Source organism: Ambystoma mexicanum, chromosome 10 (assembly GCF_040938575.1).
Source record: "Ambystoma mexicanum isolate Mex_15411 chromosome 10, UKY_AmexF1_1, whole genome shotgun sequence".
Taxonomy (NCBI): Eukaryota; Metazoa; Chordata; class Amphibia; order Caudata; family Ambystomatidae; genus Ambystoma; species Ambystoma mexicanum.
Window position 1 is genome coordinate 792,642,430 of NC_090932.1, and position 22,694 is coordinate 792,665,123.

The 22,694-nt window shown below is 48.0% G+C and overlaps 1 protein-coding gene across 1 annotated transcript in view; it reads right to left on the reverse strand.

Annotated features, from left to right (window-relative positions):
• Positions 1 to 262: 262 nt before the first annotated feature.
• RARRES1 (retinoic acid receptor responder 1) overlaps positions 263 to 22,694 on the reverse strand; it is a 172,179-nt gene continuing 149,747 nt past the window's right edge. The window contains exons 5-6 of the mRNA XM_069618452.1: positions 1,363 to 1,425; positions 263 to 997 (exon numbers count right to left, since the gene is read on the reverse strand). Of these exons, the coding sequence (XP_069474553.1) occupies positions 842 to 997; positions 1,363 to 1,425 (219 nt within the window). The 3' untranslated portion in view covers positions 263 to 841. The remainder of the gene's footprint in view (positions 998 to 1,362; positions 1,426 to 22,694) is intronic.

A 22,694-nucleotide genomic window follows, 5' to 3' on the forward strand; every position in this document is an offset into this window, starting at 1 on the left:
CATCATCCCTGTTGAGCGATTAGTAGATAACAGGCAACCTCGTCATGTGATTTGGACTGCTGCACCTACCATGCAAGAGTAAGGAACAATTGCAAGTGGACCTGTGCCAAGTTCTGAGGATTGCATTTAAAAAAAAAATCAAGACCATAGAAGGCTATGTTGCCAATACTGGAATGAAAACGAACTGTACCATAGGTGTGAGTGATTACATTGTTAGAAAAATGTTCTGACAATACCATATTACCAGGCACACAAACCAGTCTTGTTTCAGTTGTCCCCAATCTCTTTTTATTTGATCTTATATTGTAGTTTACTGCAACGACACATACTTCCTGAGATTGCCTTGCACCTCGCTTTCTAATAAACATCTAATGGACAACACCTGTTATTGGTAATAATTCAGTATCAAAGTGTTGACAAGATAATGATTGTTTAGTATTTATCGTCCATAGGCCCATATCCATTGACGTTCGCTTTGTAATTAGACATTCAGAATTGGGCTTTGCAGCGAGTAAGTAGCTTGCTACACGTTGTGCTTCCTTTGAGTTTTGCAAAACCAAAATGCACTTGCAATGCTTTCATCCCAAAGGCCTTGAAACTTCAACCCATTTCCTTGTATCTTCATAGGCAGTCATTTCCATATTCTTTGATACCTCAAATACTTTCATGTGTCGTAACGTAGTGCATAGTAGGACATACAGAGTTCAAAACAACATTATACTCTCTTTCCTTGAAATCTAATGATACAGGGTTGCTATTGTGCAAATATATAATCTTCTGCCTGTTAATGATATGCATATATTAGTTTCCCAAGTTGAACCCCTCCAAAAAGTGATAACTTCTAAAAATTCCCAAACGAAGCTGATCCTTCCTCTGAGCGCCCACCGCTGCTGCCTTCTTCAGATTCTTGTGACTCCGCCACCGGTGAACAGTCATACTTCACTTTCATGTGCTGCCCGGGGTACCAGACTACATGCATGTGGCATGGGACCATTTCCTGCGGGGGAAAAAGACATTATTCTCCTATCCATGACAGTAAAGTAATGCAAATCCCTTTCTACGCTATGTTTTGTGACATGTGTCCACTGGTTCTGTCTGGGTTGTCTGAGAATTTAGTAGACTGTAGGCTAAACATTACATTCTAAGCTATATATTACACTGCAGGCAAATACAATAATTCGCTGTAGAGTTCAGTGCAGGAAAATCTATATTTTCAAGAAAAGAGCTAGGGGTCTGTGCCTCTTTGCCTTTCCTCACACATCTGCGACACCTGAGAAACCAGCACCATATTTTGTAGGGCGCAGGACTCAATATAGTTGGTACACCAAAGACCCCAAATTTTGATTAATAATATTCCTTTACCTGTGTTGGAAATTCATGGAGGATGATGTTATAATCAAAGTCAAGCAGGTAGTCGTTTCTTAACTAAAAGAAAATTGAAAGGGTTGCATGTGTTAAACAATCATTCCAACAATTGTTAACATTGCTATCTTGGAAGGCATTCTACTGAAGGCTCTTTGGCGTTTGTAACTTTTCTTTTCTCTGCTGTTCACCAAGGGGTTAATTAAGCCTTGTTACTCATTCTTGGGGGGCTATGTGGGCAGTTATGTGCCTTGAAGCCCAACTCATGGGCCCAGCAGTGCCAGGCTTGGCCAAATGTGTACTCTCATGAAGCTGAAAGTGGTTTAAGGCCACTCCCAGATGGCCGCTGAGCAATGGTTTGTCGTGGAGCTGGAGACAATATCATTCCTTTGTGTCTAGACCTTCTTTGGGAATAGTAGTGTAGTGGTGAGGAAGAGTTGTAGCAGAGATCAATCTGGCAGGAGGTGAATTTTAAGGTGCGAGGGGAGCAGTGGGAAGATGCGGGCAGAGCGGATGTCCTCCAGAGTGGCTTGTGTAATCCGGACACCCTTCTGGATCCATGCACCCTGGTGAATATTGGCCAGGGGGCCTGGATCTTGACTGCATCTAAGGACCATGATGTAGTACACTCAGGGTGCTAGCTTCTACTGCTTAGAAAGGAGTCTAGGCCCACATTGTTTGAACTTTTTTACAGCATGGCTTTTGTATGATGTATGTATAGAATATTTAAAACGTGAACTAAAATGGGAATCAACGGATTGCTGTACAAAGTGGATGCCCCCATGGAATACAAGTAAGGTGCAGGAGATGTAGACGTGCTTGGATGCTAGGGGCAGCAGGGGAGTGGAGGGGGCCTACAGAGTGGGGGAGTGGAGTGATCAGTGACTTTATTCCGTTTTTTATTTTTTTTACTGCATGGACTTTTCTATTTTATTACAACCTGTGTTTCAAATTTAATAAAATACATGTTTGTATCTTGTTTCCTATTTTCTTTCAGTATTACAGGTGTCCACAGCGACAAAGCACAATTTTCAATGAAGTAGAAAAACATTTAAACATACATTAGCACGTGCTAATATTAGCACGTCCACACTTAGATAGAATTGTGAATGTTAGCATGTCCACACTTAGATAGAATTGGGAATATTGGCATGTCCACACTTAGATAGAATTGGGAATATTGGAATGTCCACACTTAGATAGAATTCTGAATATTGGCCTGCGCTGCAGCTAGATAGGACTTTGAATGACAGCATGCTCGCACATAGGTAAAACCTGAATGCTAGCATACCCGCACTTAGACAGAATTGTGAATATTAGCATGTCCACACTTAGAATTGTAAATATTAGCCTGCGTCGCATCTAGATAGTACTTTGAATATTAGCATGTACAGACTTACATAGAATTGTGAATATTAGCATGTCCACACTTTTATGAATATTAGCCTGCGTCGCATCTAGATAGGACTTTGAATGTTAGAATGTCCACACTTAGACAGAATTGTGAATGTCACAATGTCCACACTTAGAATCGTGAATATTAGCCTGCGTCGCATCTAGACAGGACTTTGAATGTTAGCATGTCCACACTTAGATAGAATTGTGAATATTGGCCTGCGTTGCATCTAGACAGGACTTTGAATGTTAGCATGCCCACACTTAGGTGAAAACTGAATGTTAGCATGCCCACACTTAGGTGAAAACTGAATGTTAGCATGCCCGAACTTAGACAGAATTGTGAATATTAGCATGTCCACACTTAGAGAGAATTGTGAATAATAGCATGTCCACACTTAGATGGAATTGTGAATGTCGGCATGTCCACACTTAGATGGATATGGGAATATTGGCCTGCGTTGCATGTAGATAGGACTTTGAATGTTAGCATTTCCACACTTAGATAGAATTGTGAATATTAGTCTGCGTCGCATCTAGACAGGACTTTGAATGTTAGCATGCCCACACTTAGGTGAAAACTGAATGTTAGCATGCCCGAACTTAGACAGAATTGTGAATATTAGCATGTCCACACTTAGAGAGAATTGTGAATAATAGCATGTCCACACTTAGATGGAATTGTGAATGTCGGCATGTCCACACTTAGATGGAATTGGAATTGCGTTGCATCTAGATAGGACTTTGAATGTTGGCATGCTTGCAACTTGGTGAAACTTGAATGTTGGCATATGCCACACTTAGAGTTGTGGATATTGGCCTGCACCGCAACTGCATGGGACTGTGAATGTTGGCATGCCCACACCTAGATGGAATCCTAAGCATTGGCCTGCGCCGCATTCAGATACAGTTGTAAGGGTCAACAGGTGCCACACATGGACAGAACTGTGAATGTTAGCATGCTAAAGGTCAGGTAACCCACTAACCAATATAAGCTCAAACTCTGCATACTTATCTCACTCAAAAAACTCACACAACCATCTCTCGCACAACAAGCCACACGCACTTCAAAACACTGCAACAACACATAAGCCTGAGCAACAGCAAATGCAGACTGACACTGATCCAAAACCCGCACCAAAGCTCAGCATCTGGTGTATACCGAGTTGAAGCTGCCAACAGAACACCACTCTTCTCACTATCCTACTCCCTCTTCACCTTACTAACCCATCCCACCATATCATTTACAGATCCGCCAGAGCGCCTGGGGACCAATTCCGTTGGTGACGGTGCGCGGTACGGGAAATGTGTTTTTACCTTGGTTTTTGCCGACTTTAAAAAGAGTATGCTTGTTCTGGGCCCTGATAAGCATCCTTAGTGCAAAAATGTCAAGTCACCTTTTTTCACTTGTTTACTTTGCTCAATACATGTTTGCTATTCTCTAAATTAAATATTACACAATAATAATAAAATTAAATGGGCATTCGAGCTCCATGCCCTCGTGCAACGGGTGGGCAATCTGGAGGACAGAGCTGAGCCAGCAGAGGGGCACACCAGACGTAATAACATCCGTATAGTGGGCCTGCCGGAAGGTACGGAAGGGTCAGACCCCACAGAATATGTGGAATCCATGCTTTTACAGGAGATAAAAGGCGGGGTGCTGACCAAGGGGTTCACGGTTGAAAGGGCGCACAGGGCCCTGACAAGGAGACCGCCCCCTAGAGCCCCCCCGCGGCCGCTGATCGCAAAGATCCTGAACTATCGGGATCGGTAGAAGATCCTTGAATTTTTCCGCAGGGGAGGAACGATTGAAAGGGGTTCAGCAAAAATCACAGCCTACCCGGACTATACGCTGCTTGTACAGCATAGTAGGATGAACTTTGGATCGGTGAAAAGGAGGCTGAAGGACGCAGGCCATCGCTACATGTTGCTCTACACAGCCAAGTTGAAAGTGTTTTATAAGAACAGAGCCCTTTTTTTCGAGACGCCAACCGAGGCAATGGATTGGCTGGATATGCAGGGCCGACCTCAAGAACCGGATGTCCAGATGGGAGTTGCAGGAGATAAGTAGCAGATGGCTGTGGCCCCTAGGGTGGCATGGTCAAGACATTGGGACTTGAATATAAAGTTGTATTAAGTTTGTGGGGAGTGTGTTGTAGTATCAACTGGCTGGACCCGCTGGACGCACCAATCCTAAAATAGACGACTGGGAGTTCCTAGGAGGCATCCCTTGTACCCAATAGTAATATACTTAGTTAGGACACTGTTAGATCGGTGACGCCCCGCGGGGTCCTAGTCCTCGGCGACGGGACAGGACCAGACGCGGGTGGGCCTGAGATCCAGGGATGGAGCTGGGCATTTGTTGGGGTAGGGCAGGGTGGGGGGAGGGGCTGGGTGTGCAGTGGATGGGAGTTGGGGAACAGGGAGGGGGGAAACTGTTGAGGGGGGGAAGGGGGAGAGTCGGAAAACAAACCATCAAGGGAAGCATTGAAGGGAGAGGTGGGTTGGGAACAAACCGAGTAGATGGCATCGGGTAATCTCAGAATTGTGACCTGGAATGTACGGGGCCTTAATAGCTACCTGAAACGTAATAAAGTGATGCTTTATTTAAAAAGGATGCACATTGATATAGCCCTGCTGCAGGAGACTCATCTCACAAGGGAGAAGTTGGAGGTTGTCAGGCGAAAATGGAGGGTACATGTTGTGGGGGCTACGTATTCTGCGTACGCTAGAGGGGTTATCACTTGGGTGGCGCCGCATGTGCCGCCCCAGGTGCTTAGCTCAACGGTAGACCCAGAGGGCAGAATGGTGGCGGTGTCAGGACTCCTGGAGAACAGGGAAGTGCACATTATAAATCTGTACGCCCCTAACCATGATACAGCGGCTTATTTCAGGTCCCTTTACAGCAAAATCAGCCCCCTGGCTGGGGGTGCGGTGGAGTGGAGAGGTGACTTTAATTGCACCCTGAATCCCAAAATGGATAGGTCAGTCGACAAAGCGGGAAAGCCGGCGCCGGTGGCCAAAGCACTGGGGACATTGTTAAAAGATCTAGGCCTAGAAGACTTGTGGAGAAGGTTGCATCCAATGGATAGGCAATACTCGCACTATGCAGCGCCACATGACCTGCACACGAGGCTAGATTATGTGTTCGTAGCGGCTGAGATAGCGGGAGAAATGGTGGGAGCGGAATACAAGGCCCGGGTACTATCCGACCACTCGCCTTTGGTGGTAGAGTGGCGACACCAACCCCCCAGAGCGCGGATCCCGACATGGAGACTTAGGACTGAGGCATTACAAGGTGAGGGGTTCCGGGAGGATTTGAGGGAGGCCATAGAGGAATATTTTGATATAAACACAGGCAGTGTGCACTCGGTTGGAACAGTATGGGAGGCATTCAAGGTGGTGGTGCGTGGAGTAGCCATTTCGAAATCTAAAGGGCTCCAGGGGGGCATCGAAAGGGAACTACAGGAAACGGAAAGGGAACTGGAGGGTCTCACACGACATGAGGATACCGCCCGGGAGAATAGCGATAAGATAAAAGACCTACTGTTAACCTGCAGTGGACTCTGGGATAGGCTATGTAGACTAAATTACAAGAAATACACGGCGAGGCTACACGCAGGGGGCGATAAACCGGGAAGATTGCTGGCCTAGCTGTATAAGAGTGAGACCCCCCGCACAGTGATCAGTGAGATTAGGGATGAGGAAGGTCGCATCTGTAATACCCAGGAGGGGGTGAACGAGGAGTTCCTCAAGTTTTACAGACACTTATATGAGGAGGCAGGGGAGGATAGGGGTCAAGACATACTGGACACGTTAGAGGACATAGAGCTGCCCACCCTGGATGACCTAGAACGCGCGGTATTGGACGCCCCTATCACCTCAGAAGAGCTGGAGGTGGTGATCCAACATTTGCCCACGTGTAAGGCACCCGGGACGGATGGGTTGCCTAGTGAGTTTTACAAGACATACAAACAGGAACTGCTTCAGCCACTGCTTGCCATGTTCAATGAGGCCTATGAGCAGGGGGAACTGCCATTGTCCCTTCGCGAGGCGATGATCATCCCACTCCTGAAACCAGGCAAGCCAGCCGTGGAGTGTGGGTCTTACAGACCCTTGTCCATGCTGAATCAGGATAGCAAAATACTTACGGCAGTGCTGGCTAATAGGCAGAAGAGGGTGATCAGTAAGCTGATACACCCAGACCAGACGGGATATGTCCCCGGCAGGAACATTACAGATAACCATAGGAGGCTACACCACATTATTGACCACACTGAGGAAGATACGGGTGAGCTGGCTATCGTGTCGTGTGGCCTTGGTTGAAAGCGGCCCTAAGGGGATACGGAATGGGACCTGGATATATCAGGTGGGTCCAGTTGTTATACAGCACCCCGGTGGCGAGATTTAAAACAGGATCCATAATCTCAGATACTTGGCAACTTAGCAGGGGGACCAGACAGGGATGCCCCTGGTCACCCATGCTATACATTCTGGCATTAGAGCCGTTGGCAATATGTCTGAGGCAACAATACGGGGAGGTGGGGATTAGTACAGTAAGTGGTAGACACCTGGTATTGCTGTATGCAGATGACATGCTCCTTTATCTGCGCTATCCGGAGGAGAACCTGCAGTATGTGCTAGAGGTGATGAACCGATATGCCACCCTCTCGGGCATATCGGTGAACCCTAGGAAGTCTAGTCTGTTCCCCTTGGGTAGATATAAGAATGTCCCGATACAGAGGCTGCCTATCCTGCCGATACCATGGCAGACTGAGACATTTAGGTATTTGGGAGTAAATATTTACCACAAGATCGAGGCGGAGCACGAACACAATACGGAGAAAGCATTAGAGGGAGTTAAGAACAGCATGGTGTTTTGGTCTAGATTGCCCCTGACTATGATGGGGTGAGTGGCCTTGCTTAAGATGGTGGTCCTGCCTAGACTCCTGCATTTCTTTGTGAATGTCCCGTTTTTGATTCCCAGGAGCCTATTTGTGAGACTTCATAGCATGTTCAGGGGCTTCATATGGGGTAACTCCAGGAACAGAGTGGCCCTGTGGGAACTCCAGAACCCATGTGACAAGGGGGGCATAGGCCTGCCAAAATTTGAGCTTTATTATTTGGCGGGGCAGCTGCTGTACTTGGCCAGGTGGCTGTCGACTGAAGACTCGGCGGAAGCCAGGCTTCTGCGGGAAGACTCGGCCCCATCATTTTTGAATGAAGTAGTGTGATTACAAAAGAACAAACTGGTGGGAAGAGGGCGGCTGTTGAGGCTGGGCTGGGAGGTTTGGCGCAGAATGTGGAGAATGATGGGTGACATAGAGCCGTTCTCTCAGCAGGCCCCGCTGGTGGCACTATGCGGGAACGACTCTCAACTGTTCGAATCGGTCCGCAGATATTGGGAACCAGTAGGCCTGGCCACCCTTGGGGACATATGGCAGGAAGGGGAGGCATTGGAATTCCAGAGGTTGCAAGAAGAGACAGGGGTGCATAAAGGCCAGTATATAACCTATGCTAGGCTCATGAAACGGGTTAGGGAGAGATGGCCGGAGACAGTGCTAGCAGATGACCCTGATGCCTCCCTGGAAACGATGTATGATGTTTCGGAGGGTGGGCACGAAATATCTAGAATATACGAGCTTCTAAGAGCAAAGGCAGGGAAGGAGCTGCTTCAATTGAGGCAGGACTGGGAGGAGGAAGTAGGAGGACCCATGACAGATGGGCAATGGGAGAGAGCCCAAAGATACCATAAAAAGGTATCCCGGAATGTGAGACTCCAACAACTCCAATTGTATGTCACTCACAGGGCTTATCTGACTCCCGGGAAAATTGCAAGTTTTGGAGGCTCGGCTACACAGAAATGTCCCAGGTGTGGGGAGGTGGAAGCGGGGCTGCTACACATGTTCTGGGCTTGCCCGGAGGTGCACAGATTTTGGGATGAGATTAAAACTAAACTGGCTGGTGGGGGAGTGGAGCTGGACGCGGGATCAGCTTGGCCATGCTTGCCCGGGATTTTTCCCAGGCCACAGGATTTAAAGCACATGAGCAAAATGAAGGACTTAGCCTACATCCTGGCCAAGCGCAGGATTGCAATGGGCTGGAAGGCGGCCCACAGACCCAAGGTGGAGCTATGGTGGGCGGACCTCCTCAGATGGGTGGAGGCGGAATCCGTAGTTTGGTTTGAAGCGGTTACTAGGAGGGGGAGAGGAGGAAGTAGGGCCCTTGTTGGCCTGGCGGCAATTGGTGACCTCTATGGCAAACCCTCACCAGGACAATAACGAATTAGAGGACTCGGATGAGTGCACAAGCACTGCGATACCTGATAATGCTCCTGTAGATGACATGAGTGAGCCGGCTCTAGTTTGTGAGGTGGGAGGACAGAGAATTACACTGTATAATGTGATGGTTTGATGCTGATTATGTACGTCCTAAACAGTTGTAATGTGTGTTATTTTGTTTGGTTTTATTGAAAATAAAAAAAAATACAAAAAAAAAAATGGGCATTCCTGGGATATTTTCTGTTTTACCTATATAAATATAACCCCCACACAGTAGGACTTCCTGGATAGGCAATTTATTGAAAGTTGCAGAGAGTGCAAAAGTTGTGATCAACCCACCTTCTTTTTCCGTGATATGCACAGTTCTCTTTTACAAAAATGATGGTCACATTAACAGTACATGCAGTGCATAAATGGGGGGAATATCATGATGTTGGCAGCCCATACACACACACACACACACACACACGCCCTCCCCCCCAACAATGCTGCCCTCTCACCAATTAAAAATAACTAAACCCTGCTGCAAAGCTAAAGCCAACCGGGAAACCTAGATTGCGGACAGCACTGATGTGGGTTTGGTCTATGGGGCCACATAATCTTGGGAAAAGATTACTGTTACCAGTTGTAAAAAAGAAGTTTGTGGCAACCTGCCAGTCACTGCGCTCACCTCAGCAGGGGAAATATCTGAGTGTGTTCAGGTAGGAGGAGGTCTCAGGGTGGGGCACAGCCATATAAAAGATCCTGGTGTGTTCTGCCAAGGGTGGGAGTTAGGAGCTGGAGCTTAGCGGCGGAGTGTGTGACAGTGCATGGGGGAGCAGTGGCGAGGATGATACCGTGTTGGAGAAGGAGAGAAACTGTGAGAAGGGGAGTGGAGAGTTAGAGGAGGAGAAAAGAAGAGAGGATTTGTGACTAAAGGGGGAAAAGAAGGAGACAGACATCACCCCTGGAGGAGAGGAGAGGCTGCTTTATTGTAGGGACAGGGGAGAGGGCTGTCAGTGGCGCGATGAGAAACAGGAAGGGAACAGGGGGTGGTGAAGGTGAAGAAGTTGTCAAAGGCAGCATGAACAGATCTTCTTACTTTGGCAGTTTTTTAATTTTACGGCTCAGCTAATATGAGTGTGTATTTGAAGTCGGAATGGTGTCACGAGAGAATGTGTAAATGCCCTTTAAGAGGGAGTTCGACAAAGGAGGAAGAGGAGGAGCTTCAGAGGAGGAAGGGGCAGCAAGTTTAATTAATAAATGAGATGAGCACAGCACACCATGGCTCTGCCTCGTTTGTAGGCCTGTCGGCCTAAGGTAACAACTGGCAACGAGAATAAAGCCTCTAGAGCAGAACGGTAGAAGTTCTATGCTGGTCTGCTATCTCCTTGCACCGGTGTGCCTGTGAAGGTAGCCGTCCTTCTGCGGCACCTGACTGCGGCGCCTCCTTCCAGCCGTATACACGCCGTCCTTGCCTCGCTGCGAGCCAGCCTGCTCGCTCCTGCTCCGGTGTTCCCAGAGAAGCAGCCGTCCTTTCACCCTCTGACTAGGTTGGCCAACTTTTTGAGATCTTTTTTGCTGGACACTTGCCCACAAGGCGGTGATGACGTCACTGCATCATTCACGTTTGGCCCGCCCCATTTGCCATTGAACTCTTGGCTGTTGATAAAACAAACTACCTCAAGATCTAAGCGTTTGAATACCGTGTATTGTCTAGTTCGGGCTGCGCAGTGATTATAAGCTCAAGGGTGTGACTGTAAATAGTGTCTTTTGTAATGCAAAGCCACAACAGATCAGCTCGACTGGCAGGCTCAAAAAAGGAGCAGGGGCCGCAGAGCCACCCAGAGAAAGAAAACTGCATGCAGCAGCGCCGTGGTGTGTAGCTGGCCACTTCAGTTTGCAAAGTGTCTGCGCTGGACGCAGCTTGTCTCAACTTGCTGTCTCCCGAGAGTGACACTCCAGGGAACAAAGCAAGTCGGGACAACCTGTGTCCCGCACTGCCACTCTGCAAACTACGGGACGATCCCGCAAAAAATACGGGACAGTTGGCCACCCTACCGCCGACGATGACAGCAGAGATCCCCCGAGGCCAGGAAGAGGCCTCCATCCTGCATCGAGAAACTTGCCCGGTGGCCACGCCCACCACCTCTGCCTGTTCGCAATGCCCAGGCAGAGCAGCACTTAACAATGACGTGCTGCTGTGAGGGACAGCAGCCACATTGTGACCCACACGCAGAGACTCACCAACAGCAAAAGGGCAAAGACAGCAAGGACAAAGAAAACAATTATAATTTTCAAAAAACATGCAGCAGTGATGCCTGCAGCACATGCAGCCACAATGACACGCGCCCATCAAAGAAAAGAAAATAACAAATAAGAGGGCTGCCACACGCTACTTAATGCGAAGTGAACGGCACTAGTGAGTACCACCACAACAATGACACTGTCGGCACCCAGACCATGGAGAAGGATACAGCTTCCAGCGGTGTAGTGGTGAAAGAAAGCAGGGCCAACCACAGCCGGTATCGGTGACCGAGAAGGGGAGCAGCAAGGAGGTGGTAGATTTGATGTCGTTTTCTAAGAGATGTTGTAGCTCTCGCGACACAGCATCTTGCAGGTGGAACCCAACTCTTCTTCAGTGTTGTGGTACCGGCTTGATGTTTTCGGTGACGTGTAGCTTGATCACTGTGCCTTTAGGCTTCCCCAGGCCCGGGAATAGCTCTGGAAACATGGTTTTGATTGTCTCTTTTTCTATCGGCCACTCCTCATCTGGTAGACTACTTGCCGCCCCCTTGCTCTCTGCTGCATTGGACTATGTCAATGTGGGCGGAGCCCCCTCAAACATTTCTTGGTTTCTCAAGGCTCCCACACTAGGCTTGTTCACTGACAATCAATAATGGGACCATGGATTTAATCTACATTATGTGTCATGCTGCTGTCATAAAAAAAAGAGTAGAAGGTGGAATCCTCATGAATCTTTTTAGGGCACACACCCCTTATCCTGAATTGTTTCCTGATTTCTAGAAAATAGAAATCACACCATCACTCATGTGAGGATGAAATTCCTAAAACGTGACTCAAAGTGAGTGCCCTGTCATTTTAGATTTGTTCCTACTGGTTTACTGAAATCTTTCGCAAGTAGATCCCATCCAGGGTGACACCCACGATTTAACTCAGTAGATGTGTTCCTTAGAGTTCATAACACTCCATATTAGGGTATCCTGGAATCTGTTTCCTCTGGCAGGTTGCCCTGCTTGACTCCTTGTGTGTACCCAATGGCTGGTATCAGCTGTTTCTGATGTTTTAGTAGGCTGCATGTTGTATTTGTATTTTGTATTTGTATTTGTTTTATTTGTAGAGCGTGCCTGGCCCAATGGCATCTGGGCGCATATCTTCAGTTACGGTTACATGTGGAAAAAGAAGGTACAGTTACACATATTTACATACAAGCATGAGCGAAAGGTAAGCAGTCTAGGTAAACAGTAGGCAAGAACATAAGAGACTATACATAGGGGGAGCAACTAAAAAAGTGAGATAAGAAGAGGCAAATAAATTAGAGTAGACAGAGGGTCCATAATAAGAAATCTCCCTAATAAGAAATCAACAATGTAGGTAAAGCATTAATGTAGAGTGTGCCGGCTTTAGGTATCTTGGGTCGCCAGCCATGTTTTGGCTTTGTGCTTAAAGGAGTGGAAAGAAGGTTTATTCCTGATAGGGCTAGGCAGGGAGTTCCATAATTTAGCGGCGAGGACAGGGAAACTCACCCTGTTACAGAAAGTTAAGTACAGGGAACAAAGACTTGTTCACAGCAGGTCCCCATTAAATTGACAACCTGAATTTGCAGGTCCAGTGTGTGATGAGGCTAGGGGAAGGAGACTGGGAGACCGCCAGGGGCCACCGCCTGCAACGCTGTCCCTGAGTGTGGTATACAGGGATCCTTCAGAACCTTCATCCCATTGCTCGCCTCGTGTCTTAAGTACCACAGAGGATCCCAAGACACCCACAATGGTCCATGAAGTGTGACATACAGACAGAGTGAGGATAACTGTGGGGCATAGGAAATGCTGCTCGCAAGCCCACAGTCACAGGCATACGTGAAAGTGCATGCTAACTTCAGTGAACGGCAGAAGACAGCAATCTTGTGGCGTGTACTACTAGTCTACTGTGCCCCTAGACAGGGAGCGAGCACACACTCAGGTGTGGCAGGCGATCACCCAAGCAGAGGAATTCAGCATCAGCAAACTCTGGTCACGCTGCCTTGAAGTCAGGTGGCTAGGTGGAAAAAGTCACCTGACTCCAAGATGGCAGGTAACGTTTACATCTACTTGGTGAACAGAGCCATGGGCCAGTCTATGGCACACGCAAACACACATGCAAAGTTGTAGTTTACTCAGGTCTCTTCTAATCCAAAAGCACATTCCTCATTAGGGGAGCTCACACACATCTCCCCTCACATGCCCAACTACTATCCCAGGTAGAATAAAAACAGTGGGGAGTGTGGATGTGAATGCAACTGTTGGAGAGCGTGTTCAGCGAGAAAGCGAAAGAGAGAGGTGGGAGAGATTTGGTGTAAAATGAGGGATAGAAAATGGAGAATAGGAGGTGGAATATGACAAAAGAGGAAGGCAAGGCGGAGGTAAAAGAGAGAGCAACCGAGAGAGGAGACAAGATGAAGTGGAGGTGGAACAATAAAGGCGAGAGGAAGACAAAACAGTGGAGGAGCAGGAACACTAAAAATGGGAGAAAAGACGGGGAAAGGAATGGACAGTGAGAGACAAGAGGAGTTGATGGACAGCGTTGAGTCCATGGAGAAAAGAAATGGGTGAATAGCTCTTTAAGACCTCGGCCGGGAAGGTGCTTCCAAGCTGGTAGAGAGTGGACAGATCAAGGGCCAGACCTAAACTGGAGATTAGAGACTAGGTGATGTGCTATCTAGTTTGACCCTACATTGAAAATATACATTTTCAGCGGCAAACAAGAGGGGAATGGTTTATGCGAGAGATCCGGGACTTCTTCTCTAGTTTAGCCGTAAATTGAAAATGTGCATTTCAAATGGCACACTAGAGCGGAATGATTGACGTACCCAGGGATTAAGTAGTTGTACAGTGTCTGATGCATGACCACACTTGGTCAACCTAAGGTTAATAGGTGATTGTACCCGATAGCAGAGCCACGGAGGAAAAACACAAGATCCTTATGACCTCTTTGCCAACCAAGAAAATAAGAGCAATGGAACTCTGTAAAATCACAGATTGTAAGTGACAGGTTTACTCACCTACGGAGGGGGTATTGAATTAAAGGAGAGAGGGAATGACTGAGGGACATGGTCCTAAAGGAAGGGAGGAATCTGGTGGAATACCAAACTGTTTGTGGAACAGACTCTAACAACATCACTGTGGGTTCAGTCAAAGAATCGCTCCAGCCTTGGTCGACCTTTGCAACCCCTCCTTTACCACTGGAGTTTTTCCCACCACTCTCAAGCACTCTCTTGTGCAGCCTCTGCTAGCTCTGCTAAAAAAAAACTCTGCTGACCCCTCTATTCTGGCAAACCATCAGCTGATCTCTATTACTCCTTTCCCTGGAAAACTCCTGGAGAAGTTGGCTATCTCTCAGCTCACCCTATACACTGAATTTGTTGGTTGTCTCCATGACCATCAGCCTGGCTTTAGAGCATCCAAAGCATGGAAACTGCTCTTATGAACTCATGTGAAGACCTGCTCTCAAATATTAACTCTAACTCTCCTTCTGTCCTCCTTCTTGATCTCTCGTCTGCTTTCGATATTGTAAACCACAACATCCTGATCTCCCGTCACCATAATACCCTAGGCATCACAGATCAGGCCCTGGTGTGGCTCACCTCCTTTCTCTTTGACAACCATTCCCAGGTGGAACTTGGGTCCTTTCTCTCCTCTATAACTCTCACTACTTGTGGTGTCCACCAGGGATAGGACCTACCCCCCTGGTTCTTCAATGTCTACATGGCCCCCTTGGCCCATAGGATCTCTACCTTCACCTCTAACTTTCAGTGTTATGCGGATGACGTGCAGCTCTCTTTCAGGCTACTCTTGGCATCCTCCTCTTCCTTGCTCATTCCTAACTATGTGTCCGCAATTCAGTCTTGGTGTGCTGCTAATGATCTGTGCCTCAATGTCATTAAGGCAGAGATTACCCTAATTGGGACCCCTGCTCCAGCTTTCCCTCTTTCACTTTGGCCGGCCTCCCTTGGATATCTCTAAAAAAGTCCAACTACCAGCTGCACTTCCTCAGAGGTATTCTACCTTCCCCCCAAAGCCTCACCATCTCCAGAGCCCTGGATCTCTCTAGGCTCAACTACTGCAACAGCCTCTTTCTCAATCTTCCTACTTCTACTCTCTGTCCTCTACAACTCATCCAAGACAGAACCGCAAGACTTAACCTTGGCCTCAAGCCCAGGGACTGCATCTCTCCGGTGCTGAAATCCTTCCAATGGCTCCCCGTGGCTGCAAGAATCAAATTCAAGACCCTCTGCATAGTTCACAAGACTTTCTGGGGCCGGGGCCTGCACTATCTACAACGCTCTCCTTCTAAATCCTCTCCTTCTAGAGCCCTCCGCTCGTCCTCCTCCAACTCTCTGCGGGTGAGACGTTTTTCCAAACAGAGATCTGGGGGTAGATCTTTATCCTCTGCAGGTGCCTCCTTCTGGAACAACCTCCCTGCCTTTCTCCGTCTTGAGTCAGATCTCCTTAAGTTCCATAACCTCCTCAAGACCTTCCCCTTCACTTCCTCTTTTTCTCTCACTTGCTAACCTCCTTTTTCTTCTCACCTACTTCCCTCCTCCTTCTCTTTCATAACTCTGTTCAGTTTTGCTGACTGGTCGCCTGGTGCACCTCCAGAGCCTCACAAGTCCCAGGCTCCCCCGCCAGTCTTTGGACTTGCCTCCAAGCCTCTGCACTCTGCTCAGTACTACTGCACTTCGGAATTCATTCCATAAGAAGGGTAAACTCTCTGCACTTACCCAGGGCCCAGCTGGACGGGGCGCACTTGTTCCCCTCCACGACCCTTGCACTCCTGTCTGCGCACTTACATGATCTGAGAGTACAAGGCCTAGTTAGCCAGGTCTGGTATGGACATTTTTTTGTTATGTATGTTCTTTTTCCTCTCTCCTCCGCCCCCTGTCACCTCACTCTTTTTCATGCACTTGCACTATCTGAAACGTCGTTGGCCTAGTATGGTAGTTTATGGATTGTTTGTTCTTCTCCATCTCCTCCCCCCTTTCTCTCCTTCCTTCTTGTCTTGCACTTGCAGTAGAAGTGATGTCAGCCTAGTATGCTAGTCACTTTTTGTTAGATCATTCGGAAACTTCAAGGCCTAAGAATGGCTTCTGTATTTCTTTATTCCCTTCCCGCCTTGAAGCGCTTTGAAGCACTTCACTTGTGTATAGATGCTTTACAAATAAACAATTACAATTACATTTACAACTGGGGGCTTCTTTCCCTTTATTTGGTTGGACAGACAGGCTAATTTTCAAAGAACAACACCTGCAATTGTAACATCATCACCTTTTTTGCCCCTGATCTTCTGGGTCTCTGCCTGCACTGCTGTTCCGCCCGTGGCTACAAAGTAGGCAGTAAAGATTCCTTGCCATGCCCCATTATCAGGGTCATATTTCTCAGACCGAATATCTCATCCATGGTATTTGCACTATCCACCTTGTCCGGGGGTTGCCGCCTGCACACCCTGTACCATTTCAGCTGAACTGCGGCTTGACCGCTCCTTTTGTCCAAAAACAGAATCAACCGTGGAGGACCATGGGAGTTGCAGTCCAAAACAACTGGACAGCTGCAGATTGCAGACCCTGATCAATGGGATCTTGACCCCATAGGTGGCTGTAAATCAGGCCCTTGAGTGTATAGTATGATGGATTTATGTATCCTACTGCACAAGGGTGCCTTTCTATCCTGAGCACAGTGGTGTGGGTTGATAGTGGTATTAAAGCCATATTCAATAGGTATTCTAAGTCATCAAATATACAGCTTGCCCACCACATCAGGAATGCAAGGAGGACGTTGGAAAATAGCCCCAAATACCTGAAATAATACCTTACTTTTGGGGAGGCAAAGGTACAGGCTTGGGTCAAGCGCAAGCTCACTGCCACCCTTTAACGCTGACGAATCGTGCACAATGGGAGCATTTTCCACATGCCACGAAAAGCACCCAGACTTGGCGGAATGGCGGCAGGGCACATTTGAAGTTGTATTTGCAGATCATGATGGGCGCTTCTGCTGCCGTGTCCTGGGTGCAGTAAGTGAGAGTGGGCCCAAGACCAATCCATCAAGAAATAAATTAGCTCCTGTTACCCTCAAAGATATCGAGGACCCTCTCTCAGCTCAAAACACAGAAAGGCTCCAGAACAGTTGACATACCAGCAGATTCATTGCGATATAATCTGTCTCTGTGGGCCCTCTTCTCAGTGTAGGATCTTGAAATAAGTTCTTGTGCTGTGCGTTTTTCTCAACTATTACTGAACAGTGCTGTTCATCCCAATATTCAACATAAATGTATCCGGAAGAATCAGATTAGGACCGGCCAACATTTGCTCCTTTGTTCCGTCTCAAAGTTCCTTACAAGGGTGTTTGTCTTTTCCCAGGCATCGTTCTAGCATGCAGCCATTAAACCCCCAATGCAGGCAGGAGCTAGGAGCACTGGAAGCAGGGTACAACACAGGGGTCAAGTCCTACAAATGAAAGTGGGGGGGACTCATCAACAAACACAATGGGGTGTGACGCCAGCAGAAATTAGCATATCAAGGCGAAATATGCACAGTTCATTAAATTGGCTTTCCATAACCACCCACATTACTCAGGACCAATGGCATTTGCCCTTCATAAAAATCTACACACACACACAAAACCAAGAGGGGATATCTTCTTCTAATAGTATTTTTGAAAACGTTAAACGGGGGTGCATGTTTTAAACTCCAAGAACCAAAACTAATGTTTTCCCTGGAGCATGCAGTCCGGAAATGTGACATTTCATCTTTAGTTGTTTGTGTTTGTTCCGCAGGTTACATAGTGCATAGGTGAAGTGTCTGGCCTGCAAACCTGACAACTGCGGTTCGATCCCTGAAGTTTGTTTTAATTCATAAATTCAAATTAGACATTCAATGTTTCTCATTTTAGCTGGGGGGGAAGGAGGGCTGAGTCCACCCTCTAAAAAAAGTGGGTGGACTACGTCCACCCGCGTGTAGCCTCGACTTGAGCCCTGGTGGAACATTATTTTCTTTTAAGAGCAATATAATGGGAGAGTAAAATATTTAACACTACTGGTCAGCCAAAACCAATCAGAATGAGTCATCCACACATGTTAGTAAGCATAACCCATGTGTTCCACTTATTAAGTCTGTCAAGAAAATTCAAACAGCCTGCACATGTTTCATGCTCTAGTTGGCAGCTATCTTGGCACCTGTTCATGAAGAACATGAGGTATGTAATTATTATAGGTTATTTATAACGCACTTAATACCCAGTGGTTTCTAAGCGCGGTCCCGAGGGTCGAACCTGTGTTGCTCCGCATCGTCTTGTTTCCAAGGTGAGCGCAATCAAGTATGTTTATGAAAATATGGGAGTCCTTCTACAGAAAATTAACATGGTTCAAATAACCTGTTCTGTGGAATGTACCCCACTCAGGAGAGTCTACAATCACGTTTTAGGTCACTGCACCCTTCGCAAAGGAGAAATATCCATTTGCATATCAGTCTGGTCCCACCCACAAGGGAAGTCCAGCACCGAAATGCTGGGTAATTATTCTCTGAACAAGAGTACCATCAGCAACCGCAAACACGTGTTCTGGCCTTGTGTGGTCTCCTCAGTCAGGTGAATTGAACCTATCTACGGCACAGGGAGCAAGGCGGCCATGTTTGGATTACCCCTAGTAATTTAGGGGTGAAACCTGATGTCTGAAATATTGCACACTGCATCCTCCTTTGGTCAATTCAGGGGGTGTGCTCCATAAGTCCCTTTCTGGAATACTGCACTTCAAGCTTATGGGTGGCACTGGATATGTGTGCCTGCTTGGACGTGTGCTGCCAATGTAGCTCTGACGCAGGGAATTCTATCTCTGTGTATCACTGTGCTCCCCGCGTCTGGGGTTGGCCAGTCAGCTCTCCTCTTGTGTCGGTGATGGTTTCTGGCAATACAGACAGGGTTTTTTTGGTTTTCTTCCCCCGTATGGTGAATGAGTATTGCACTTTTCATTTTATGATTTGACCGAAGGTGTGCAGGTTACAAGCAATTTAAGGTCTCTTTCTGCCTCTTTGTCAACTTAATAGGTGCTGGCCAGATGCCATGTTGGTGTCGGCAAAGAATACAGTATGTCTGCCATTCAGAGTTTCACAGGTCCCTGGCACGCCTGCCAGCCCTCTTTCACACTTGCCTTTGTGCCCTACACCCCACCCACACTCACGGCACTTGAGAAATAACCCTAGAAAGTGTCTCTCTCTCTGCACTTACCCCCGTCTCCACCTACCGGGTGCACTTCGACCTCGCCCCTGCCTGTGACCGTCTGTGCACTTGCACGATCCGTAACGCACCGTGCCTGAAGACGTCTATCTGTTCTTCCTTGTCTTCACCCCTTAATTGCACTGGTAGAACTGCAGAATCGCAGTCAGGCCTATTTACTGTATCTCAAACTGTTGCATGTATTTTTACGCACTTACCCTACCTGTGCAGACTATTATCGTCTTAGAATTTCAAGGGCTCTGGGCAACTGTTGTTTTTTCCCCAGGTTCCCACCCTCCTTGATTGCTTTGAAACACTTGCCTGTGTCTAGGCGCTCTATAAATAAACAATACCATACCATTCTTAGTTCTTCAGATCTCCTTTCACAGCTGGACATGTAGAGATGCAAGGATGTGTACCTCTTCAGATTGTGCATAACACAGGCTGCAACCTGCCAGTCATACTACAGGGAATGCTAGCAGGAATAATTGTGTTGTTTGTTAACACAACCTTTACTTGAAACCTTTAATAAATGTTGATGCCACTTGTATACATTAATGAAATACACTTGAGACAATTAAATACGGAGTTCGGGCAGAGTTCCAGTCTGCTCCAGTCACTAACGAGTGAGGACCTGCTTTTCGACTGCTTTCCTGCTGACGCTGCTGTGTCTTTAAGGATTTTTCCCAGCAGCACCTTCAAAAACTTGCCCTGCGCGCGGAGCGCGCGGAGTTCGGGCAGAGTTCCAGTCTGCTCCAGTCACTAACGAGTGAGGACCTGCTTTTCGACTGCTTTCCTGCTGACGCTGCTGTGTCTTTAAGGATTTTTCCCAGCAGCACCTTCAAAAACTTGCCCTGCGCGCGGAGCGCGCGGAGTTCGGGCAGAGTTCCAGTCTGCTCCAGTCCGCGCCGGCTCCGCGAGGCCCCGGAGCACAGCCGGTCCAGATGCCTCAAGGTAACTCTTGCAACTAACCTGTTCCCGAAGGCTATAAACTACGACCGTCCTTACACCTTTCCCTTTTCCCTTTTCCGATCTCCTACCCCTCCTACTCCTCCTCCTATTCTCCTACTTCTCCTACTTCCTACCGTTTCTACCGTTTCTACCGTCTCTTTCTTCTCTCCCCCTTTGCCTCCTACGCACCATACACTCCCATCCTTCTCTCCTTCTCTCTCCTTCTCTCCCTCTCTCTCTCCCTCTCTCCTTCACTTCACTTCCCCACCCACCCTCTCCTACCCTCACTGTGATCCGTCCCCCCTACCCCATCTCCCATCTCCCATTCCCCCCCCCCCTCCTTACCATGGAGGAAGACCCAGACCAGCGCAGACTTAGAAGCAAAGTGCGTAAGAACTTATGCGCACCGCCGGCCGCCTCGGTTCATTCACAGCAATCGAGGTCCATGGCGATGACCGACGAGCTGCTGTCTCCCGCCTTGACTCCTCGTGAAGGCTCCCCTTTCCCCCTGTTGAACCAATTTAATGGAGCTGCCACAATTTCTGGGTTACAGCCACCGGCCTCCCCTGGGCCCGAGGCCCGGATCATCCATACGCACCCTACAGTGCATAAAGGCGGACCAACTAACGCTACAGCAACAGCCAGCTGCACGACTCTAGCTCCTGACGCGACCCGCCCTCGTACCGCCTCGGCGAGTGACTCGTTCTGTGCAGGGACCGGAGGGCCCCTGTCAGTAGGTCTGAGGGCGCCCGCGCTAGCTAGCTCACTCGATGCAGTCTGGCCGGACCTCGCTGTATCAGATGGCATGGCGGAGCTGAACAACATGGCGGCACCATTAGACACCTCAATCAATCTGACCCTGGCTCATAAGCCGCCACCTGTGCCCGACCTTCGCTCCGAGCCTCAACCATGCACATCCAATACAACCATCGAGGCGATGATCCATACAATCACGGACGATCCCAGGAACTCATCGGACAAGGCTGAAAAAAAGCACCCAGCCTCTGCTCAGGCCCCAATGGCGCTTCGAAAGGCGCCGGCCCTGATCTCAGCCAATCCCACACAAGCTGCCGATATCGAGCTCAGCTCCTTACAAGACAATATACTCACGGCTGAGTTTCCTTTTCTCATCCCTTCTCCAGATCCACAACTCCAGCTTCAAAAGAAATCTAAAGACTCATTATCGAACTCTCTCTCAGATCCAATAACTGATTCAGACTCAGACGAGGACTCCATCTCCTCGAATGCTGCTTCACATAAAAAACTGCTCCCCCAACCTAAAAAAAGACCACTCTATAAAAATCAAGTCAACACAAGAACGAACCCTGCGCCAGTGACACAATTGGTCAATAAACTGGTGGCACCAACAAAAAAAACAAAAAAACACCAAGCCCTGATGTCTGTATCAACAAAAACTACCAGGCATCCAACAAGTGAGGCCCGACCCCAGCCCCGGAAAAAGAGAGGTGAACCCAAACTTTCTCTACCTACACCTCTTTTGTCATCTGCTTTGTTAAATTTCTTCAAGCTCCAAGGGAAAAGAAAACTATCCACCGACTCTGAGCTGTCAGACGCGGAAATTCTAGAAGCTTTTGACGAAGCTGCACCTGCCCTAAAAACCAGAAAAACTGTGGCTACTGATTGCCCCCAGTCACCTATTTGCCCCACAGACCTGAGCCAAACCTTAACTTCCAAAAACAACCTACAAGATCTCCCGACATCAGTTTCGCTGACCCCCGAGCGGATTCCCTCTGCTCCACCTATCACTGCTCCAGACACCCAAACTGAGAAGTTCCTCTCTAGAAACTTGGAACCCAGCTCACTTCTTCACCCAACACTTAAAGACTGTCCGGCAAACCAGGGTCTCTTGGGCATTCTAGATCTACTACAGCCCAAGTCCGACTCCTCTCGCAAAGCAAAGTCTGCGCAATCGGAGACTAAGCCACACCCACTAACTTTCCCTCCCCTGGCGTTGCTGGCAGATCCCCCACCCAGCATTATTATACAAGACGATAGCGACCAACATCAAAGCTCCGTTACAGAGAGATACTCAAGTGATGTCGAACTCGAAGGAAGATCAGTAAGGCGTAGGCACTCCCTGGCGAACCCGGCATCTTTAGGACCCAGAGACTTTCCAAGAAATAAAAGACCAGTCTTGGACCCTGCCTCCACACCTCAAAAAGACACATCGGGCAATAGAAAAGATTTAACGACAATCATGTCGGCAATAACCATCGCAATGGCCCCT